General features: G+C 56.0%; 1 protein-coding gene across 1 annotated transcript; it reads right to left on the reverse strand.

Annotated features, from left to right (window-relative positions):
* Nucleotides 1-1,266: 1,266 nt before the first annotated feature.
* TNNC2 (troponin C2, fast skeletal type) lies at nt 1,267-4,062 on the reverse strand. The gene is made up of 6 exons (XM_068986835.1): nt 4,054-4,062; nt 2,360-2,411; nt 2,070-2,213; nt 1,868-1,982; nt 1,561-1,697; nt 1,267-1,298 (listed from the first exon to the last, which is right to left on the reverse strand). Exons 1-6 carry the CDS (start codon nt 4,060-4,062, stop codon nt 1,267-1,269), a joined length of 489 nt encoding a protein of 162 aa, XP_068842936.1.
* Between the last annotated feature and the right edge of the window lie 3,892 nt (nt 4,063-7,954).

Consider the following 7,954-nt stretch of genomic DNA (forward strand, 5'->3'; position numbering starts at 1 on the left):
ATGATAACTAACCTCCAGCACTGCTCCTGGCTGGAAATACCATCAGGAAACATGATGAGACAGAAAGGGGAGAAGAAAACACAGAGTTGGAGAGAGAGAGCTAGAGTGATGAACAAGAGTTCAATGTTTCAAGATGATAATGACATTACTAAAAGGATTTACTGTATGCTGACTCTGTGCCAGTCTCTGTTCTAAGCACTTGGTACACATTAACTAGTCCTTCCAACCCTGTGAAAGTGAAAGTCACTCAGTCCTGTCTGACTCTTTGGAACCCCATGGACTGTACAATCCATAGAATTCTCCAGGCCAGAATATTGGAGTGGGTAGCCTTCTCCCTCTCCAGGGGAATCTTCCCAACCCAGGGATCAAACCCAGATCTCCCACACAGCAGGCGAATTCTTTACCAGCTGAGCCACCAGGGAAGGCCAAAGCTATGTACTGTCATTGTCCCCATCTTACAGATTAGGATAGGGAGCAGAGAGTGGTTTGTCACCAGCAATGAGGATTCAGACTTAGCCTGACCAAAGCCAAATTACCACTGCACCTAATTAGCTTCGACCCGGCTCTCACTATCGTTGAGTTGTTTCCAGAAGAGCTCTGGTCGCCAGAGTGCAGCCAGTCAGCGCACGGATCAAGGAAGGACGTGATGGTATCTGAGATGGGTCGTGATATCTTGGAGACAGCATCTGAGCTGAGTTGAAGGATTTGCCAAGGTTTTAATAAGAGGAAGAAGGGCAGTCCAAGGAGAGAGAACAAAGTGTGCAAAGGCCCAAGGGCTTAAAGTGCACCCCACCTGCAGAGCAAGAGAGGCCGAAGCCTGTCGAGGGGAGGGGCAACTGTGAGAAGGAGGGGATGGAATCTGGATTTGATTCTAGAAGCAGAGGGGACCCTGGAAGCGCCAGGCGCCACACAGCCCCTCAGCTAAGCTGTCACGCACGCTCAGTCGCGAAACTTCCGAGGGCATGGAACGCCACCTCGGGTTCCCGGGTCCCGCTGCGCTCGGACCCGAGGACTCTCGGGCGGCTCCAGCCTTGCGGCGCCCTGGACGGTGACCCAACCAGGCGGCCCCGGACACTGGATCCGTCCCGGTCCTCCCCTCTACTCAGACCACGAGCTTTGCAATGTTTCCTTTTATTCCTTTCAGACACATCCCCAGAAGGGGCCGCGCCTCCCTCCCGGGGCGGAGGGACGAAAGCGGCTCGGGGGGGGGCGGCACCGCCCACGCCAGAGGGCCGCGCGGTGTCGGTGGCTGCAAGGGCCGACTTCTTACTGCACGCCCTCCATCATCTTCAGGAACTCTGCAGGAAAGAAGACGGAGGGGCGCTTACGAGTCTCCCCGCGACGGACGAGGCCAGGTCCCGGGGGCAGGGGGCGGACCCAGCCTCTTAGACCGGGCGCCCGGCTATTAGCGGATGCTTTGCACAAAACCGGCCCGCGGGAGGCGGGGAGGAACCTGACCCCGCCCCGCCCCGCCCTCGAGGCAGAGGACGCCCGCCGGGGCGCGAAGCTCAGGGGGCTCCCGTCCCCGCGCCCCGGTCCCCGCGCGCCCCAGACCCTCACCGTCGAAGTCAATGCGGCCGTCGTTGTTCTTGTCCCCGTCCTTCATCAGGGATTCGAGCTCCTCGTCTGTCACGTGCTCCCCGGAGGCTCGGAAAATCTCCGCCAGCTCCTCGGCGTCGATGTAGCCGTCCGCGTTCCTGCGGGCGTGTAGGGCCTGGGCGCGGGGCTCTCAGGGCCCGCAGGGGCGAGCCCCCCGCGCCACGCCCCCCGCCTGCACCCCCATCCGCCCCCCCCCGGAACCTTCGGGCCCTGAGGGCCAGATTCAGACTGCTCCACGCCTTGGCTGTTCCCAGGGCCCCCGACGCACTTGTCGAAGATGCGGAAACACTCAGCCAGCTCCTCTTCGCTCTTGCCTTTGGCGTCCTCTTTCATCTGGCGCACCATCATGACCAAGAACTCCTCGAAGTCGATGGTGCCGCTGCCTGAGGGGAGCGGGTGGTGAGTGGGCCCAGCCCTGGCTGCCACGCCACCCACCCTCCCACGTCGCCTCCCGAGGGCCGCCGGCTCACCATCCTCATCCACCTCTTCGATGATGGCGTCCAGCTCCTCTTTGGTGGGTGTCTGGCCCAGCATCCTCATCACGGTGCCCAGCTCCTTGACGCTGATGTCCCCGCCGCCGTCCGCGTCAAACATGTCGAAGGCGGCCTTGAACTCTGCCAGGGCGAGGAGGGCAGAGAGCCGAGGTGAGCCTGGCGAGACTGTCAGCCTCACATCCACATACTCTCTGCCCACCTGCCCAGACACTCCAGGTTCCCCGGCACCCCGCCTCCCAGCAGCCAGCCTGCCCACCCCCACTCACCAGCGATCATCTCCTCGCTGAGGTAGGACCGGGCCTCAGCCTGCTGGTCGGTCTGCAGAAGACACGGGCCATCAAAGAGTCAAAGGGACAGACGGGAGTACATTCCTGCCTTCACCCTGTTCTCCTGCACCCCCATTTCTGTACGTGCCCCCTACGTCCCTGCAGAGCAACAGCTTCCAGTTGCCCCACTCTGGACATGCCCCCACAGCACCCAGCCCCACTTTTGAAGAACTGGGGATTATGTCTCACTTGTCTATCAGAAATCAAGTGAGGGCCCCCCCACCCCATGACCTTCCGCGAGTCATTAATGTACCTCATCCCCTGATCTCTTCTCAGCAGCTTTTCGGGGATCAGCTGGAATCAGCCGAATGAGAAGGCTTTGTAAAGTGCCAGCATAATTCTAGCATGATTTCTAGGTTCCCTACCTGCTCATCACACTTGGTACTTTAATAGTGAAGTCACTCAGTCTTGTCCTACTCTTTGCAACCCCGTGGACTGTAGCCTACCAGGCTCCTCTCTCCATGGGATTCTCCAGGCAAGAACACTGGAGTGGGTTGCCATTTCCTTCTCCAGGGGATCTTCCCAACCCAGGGATTGAACCCGGGTCTCCCGCATTATGGACACTTTAACCTCTGAGCCACCAGGGAAGCCTGGTACTTTAATAGGTGCTCAATAAATGTTTGTGGTTACACAAATAATAAAGTGACGGAAAGTTACTGAGTCCTGACCAAGGGTCAGGCCATAGACCAGACACTGGTACCACCAAGGAATCAGGCACATTCCCTCCCTCAGAACTTGCAGAGACAGAGGGTGTAAGCTTCCTTCCGCAGACTCAGTCATCAGAGTAGATACCACTCGGTGCTGGGCAGAGTGGGATGTGGGCCTTGTGGGGGTGACAGGTGGCTCTGGAGAGTTCCGATCACATCCAAGCCCAGCCACCCCAGCCGGGGCTCTGGACTGAGGCTGGCCCTGAGGGAGTGCTGAAGCATCCTAGGAGTCCTTTGGCTGGCTGGCTGGCTGGCTGGCTGCTGCCTGTCCTCCCTGTCTCCCTCCTCCCCTCCCCCTCCCCCTCCTCCCCTCTCCCTCCCCAGTCCTGAGCCAGAAGGGCAGACTATTTTTAGTAAGGCATGGGCCACAGCAGCTGCCCTCCGGGTCTAGTTACTCCTTGAAGAGAAGTGGGGAGGGCTCACGTAGGAGAAGCACAGCCTCAAATCCCAGCCCCTTTCCGGGAGGGTGACATCTCTCTAACTCTGCTCTGTCATCTTTGGCCCCTTGGAGCTCTGGGGGTCCTGCTCCTGAGCAGGCCTCCTGTCTTCCAAAGGAGGGCTTTAGCAAGGCTTCCAGCCCATCCCCCCACCACCACTCACTGCCTTGCTGGATAACCCCCTCTCCACCACAAGGGAGACAAGCTAAAGCCCACTCACGGTCCCCTGATCCACACTGCTAGAAGCCTCAGAAGATCTCAGGGAACCAGCAAGCCTAGAGGATGGGCCCCTGGAACGTCCTCACTAGCCATCCCCTTCCAAGACAAGTCCAAGGCCCTCTTCCAACCTTCCTCCCAGACACCGGGATTCCAGGAGCCTTCAGATTCCATCTTCAAACATCCAAGTGACTGCCCCACCAAGCACCCAGATCTGAGAGATGCCCAGAAGAGCTCCAGTGAAGGCAGAGAGGAAGTCCCTTTGGATCCTTACCCTTACCATTTTGCGTGTCCACCTGGACTCCTTCGCTGTAGGTTACCTTCTCCGTACTCCACCACCCAAAGATGCTCTGGCCCGCTCTAGCCCCTCGGATTTGTAGGGGCATCCTCTCCTCCCACCTCCCTGCTCCCCAGGACCAATGCCCTGGCCAATCAGATCCTGGGGTCAGTGAGCCACCCCCTCCCAGAGCCCTAGCCCATTACCTAATTTAGCCAAGGGCCCTTGCAGAGAAATTTAAGCCTCTGAGCAGGTGGCGAGCCTTGACGTCCTAGATTCTTGTGAGGAGAACCCGCCTTGCTCTGCCACTCCTAGTGAGCCCCCCCACTCCGCCCCCAAGAAGCACACTTGCTCCCAGATGGGTGAGGAAGATCAGGATAGAGGGAAGAGAGGCAACCGTAGTAGCATGGAAGAGCACAAGCCTTGACGTTCAAAACCCAAGATCCAAGTCCTGTCTCTACAAGCTGTGCATACGTGAGCAGGTGGCAATGCCACTCTGAACTTCAGTTTCCTTGTGTGTGAGATGGAGACAGTCATAACCTCCCTCCCAGAGAAACCATGGTAAACGGGAGCCTGGGTTTAAGTCACCGGGCTTGTGCCAAATACTTAAAGTCAGTGCTTTGCAAATGGAGTGTTTTGTCTTTGGATCAGAGACCAGAGGGGAACAGGACAGGATGAGGGGAAATTGACAGCCACAGTTACGGAACCTCTGCGACGTGCTGCACATGTGCTAAGCGTTTTAATCATCTGATCTCACCCAATACTCATCCTGTGAGGTAGCAACTATGGTTATTCCCCTTTTTACCGGGGAGGTTTGTAAATCAAAAATCTCTGTAGTCACGTTGGGGATTCTTATTCATCCTGACTGAGGGGAAGTTGGGGCAGACGGTCTTCCAGAGAGACCTGTCTGGAGGGAAAAATGAATAGAGGGGTCCAGGAAACGGGGTGTGCACTTGGAAGAGAAAGAAACATTGAAAGCAGATTCTTCTCTCAAGCTTACCTTGTCCAGGAAAGGAGGTTTGGGGATTCACTTTTTTAGGAGGGGAGGGGACCAGAGGAGGTTTCCCTAAGTAAATGCAGGGACAGCTTGCCCTTTGCTGGAGCTCAGGGAAGATGTCTGGAGGAGCTCAGCTGGCCTCCTGGAGAGTGAAGGGGTGGGTAGATCAAGTCAAATCCAAAGGGAGACCACCCTGAGAATCCACGGCGTCCACCAGGGTGTTGGGATGGGCAACATTCATGGACTCTTATCAAGTAACAGAAAGAGCATGATGATGACTAAACACAGGGTCTGGGGCCAGGGAAATGGGGCTGGACACCAAGGAAGGCAGACGGACAGTGGCAGCTGGGCTGCCTTCTTGCCCTACATAGATATTCCCAAGGAAAGCTCAGTGGAGCCAGGCCAGGCTAAATAAGGCCTCCCCCAGCCAGGCCCAGGGCCAAAGGGTGATGCTCTCCAGGGGTGCCTATTTGGACACAAACATTGCAACCACTTGATCCTTTAGGAACAGAGTATAGGGAGTATAGAACTCCCAGCAATCCTTTGTTCATTAGTTTGTTCTTTAATTTATTTGGCGAAATAGATAAAGTCCAAACTCACTGTGGCCAAGCAAGGTCCCACTGATCCGTCCATTCTCATTCCCCACCTTGCATGTGGTTCTGCTCTGGTTCAAGCCAAAATGCAGCTTCAAACACCATCCTTTATAGCCCTCCAAGCCCTTGCACATGTAGGTTTGTTGGTGTGTTGTTTTTTTTTTTTTAATATTGTTTGGCTGTGCCGGGTCTTAGTTGAGGCATGCGGTACGTTCCATCTTCATTGAGGCATGCAGGATCTTTAGTTGTGGCCTGTGAACTCTTAGTTGCAGCATGTGGGATCCAGTTTCCTGACCAGGGATTGAACTTGGGGCCCCCCGCACTGGGAGCTCAGAGTCTTAGCCACTGGACCAGGAGTGAAGTCCCTCAGTTTCTTCGTCTTAAAAATGTACGATTCTTGTCCACTAACAGCCTTTTCCCCAGGAGGTTGTGAGGGTTAGATATGACACCTTTTCAAGTGCCCAGAACCAGGTGGAGGATACCGTGGAACCTCAGGAAATGAGAGCCCTGCCTCTTCTGCACCGAGGGATGGCAGGGAGTGTGTTCCATTCAAAGCCATTCCCCCACCCCTCTCTCCTGCACATTTAAAAAGGGCAGGAGTGGACTTCCCTGGTGGCATGGAGGATAAGAACCTGCCTGCCAAAGCAGGGGACATGAGTTCAATCCCTGGTCTGAGAAGATTCCACGTGCTGCAGAGCCACTAAGCCCATGCTCCACAGCTACTGAACCCTCGCTCCAGAGCTGAGGGTTGGAGCCGCAACTTCCAAGCCCAAGTACTGCAACTACTGAAGCCCAGGTGCCTGGAGCATGTGCTCTGCAACAAGAGAAGCCACTGCAATGAGAAGCCTGTGAACCGCAACAAAGCCAAGAGTAGCCCCTACTCGCCACAACTAGAGAAGGCCAGGCAAAGCAACGAAGCCCCAGCGCAGCCAAAAGTAAAAAAAAAAAAAAAAAATTTAAAGAAGTGGTTACCATCAGAGATTTTATCTGATCATACGATATAACTAGCAATATCTGCCCTGCTAGGGACTGATAGCTAGGCCTTCTGACAGGAAGGGACAATAAATTCTGGACCTACAGCTGTCTTCTGGATAAAAGATAAAAACACAGCTCGTTAGAGGAATTGCTGAGATTGCAACTGACATCGGGAGATAAAAAACAGGATGTGGGATATGGGTGATATGGGAGAATGGCATTCTATCATGTATACTATCATGTAAGAATTGAATCGCCAGTCTATGTCTGACGCAGGATACAGCATGCTTGGGGCTGGTGCATGGGGATCACCCACAGAGAAGTTATGGGGAGGGAGGTGGGAGGGGGTTTCATGTTTGGGAACACATGTAAGAATTAAAGATTTTAAAATTTAATAAAAAAAAAATATATATATATTAAAAAAAAAAAAAAAAAACAAAACAGGATGTGGAACTCAGGAGACCTGGGCCGCAAGGCCCCACTCTCAGAAACCTCTGGCAAGCTGTGTGACTTCAGGCAAGTAACTCAGCCTCTCTGGGTCTGTTTCCCCGTTTGTCTATGTGCTATGTGTGAGGCAGGCTCAAATGAGATTGTAAGAGCGTGTGAACACTGGAGAAACAATAATCGTTGTGTAACTGATGATCCTCTTAGCCCCTGCTCTGAGCTAAGCCCTGGACTAGGGTCCTTTCGGAGAGCTGCAGAAATCGTGCTTCAGTTCTTATTGTTCTTGTTTTAGGTATGAGAAAACCTAGGCCAATCGAGGTTAGATTCCATCTCAGATCACATGGCTTCTCTTGGCCTCGGTTTCCTCCCAGGAGAGATGGGTTTCTGACTGCCGCGCAGTGACTTTGGAAAGTTAAAGAGTGCTGGGTGGAAACGAGAAGACAGTCTGCGGCCAGTCTGGGTCTCCGAGAGGGGTGGGCGGATTCAAGGAGGGCGTAGGCCCCTCCGGATTGGGGACGATCCCGGAGGAGGCCTGGCCTACCCAGGATTCCCATAGCCCTCCTGGAGCGAAGGGCCCGGGATTCCCGGGCGGCTCCGGGAGCGGGCGGGGCGGGAGGCGGGCCAGCGGCAGGAAGGGGCCGGAGCGGCGCTCGGAGCGGACTGGGCCGGTTCGGTGCAACCCGGTCGGCCTCGGCCAGCCTCCGGGAGCTGCACCGGGGAGCGGGGCGCCCCGGGGCACAGGAGGCAGAGCCGCCGGGAGAACCCCCGATCCCCACAACGGGCAGGGGCGGGACCTCCCCGGCGCCCCGCCCTCCCCCTCCCCGGGCCCCGCCCCGCCCCCTCCCGGCGCGGGGCCGGGGTCCACCTCCCGCCCCGGCCGGCGACCCGG

This window comes from Capricornis sumatraensis, chromosome 15 (assembly GCF_032405125.1).
Source record: "Capricornis sumatraensis isolate serow.1 chromosome 15, serow.2, whole genome shotgun sequence".
In the NCBI taxonomy this organism is placed as follows: domain Eukaryota; kingdom Metazoa; phylum Chordata; class Mammalia; order Artiodactyla; family Bovidae; genus Capricornis; species Capricornis sumatraensis.

What these genes read in the sequence shown, in the direction of transcription:
- TNNC2 (XM_068986835.1), bottom strand. An exon ending in CAGCGAGGAGATGATCGCTG is followed by an intron (nt 2,214 to 2,359) that starts GTGAGTGGGGGT and finishes TCGCCCTGGCAG; the next exon opens with AGTTCAAGGCCGCCTTCGAC. An exon ending in TGTTTCCGCATCTTCGACAA is followed by an intron (nt 1,698 to 1,867) that starts GTGCGTCGGGGG and finishes ACACGCCCGCAG; the next exon opens with GAACGCGGACGGCTACATCG.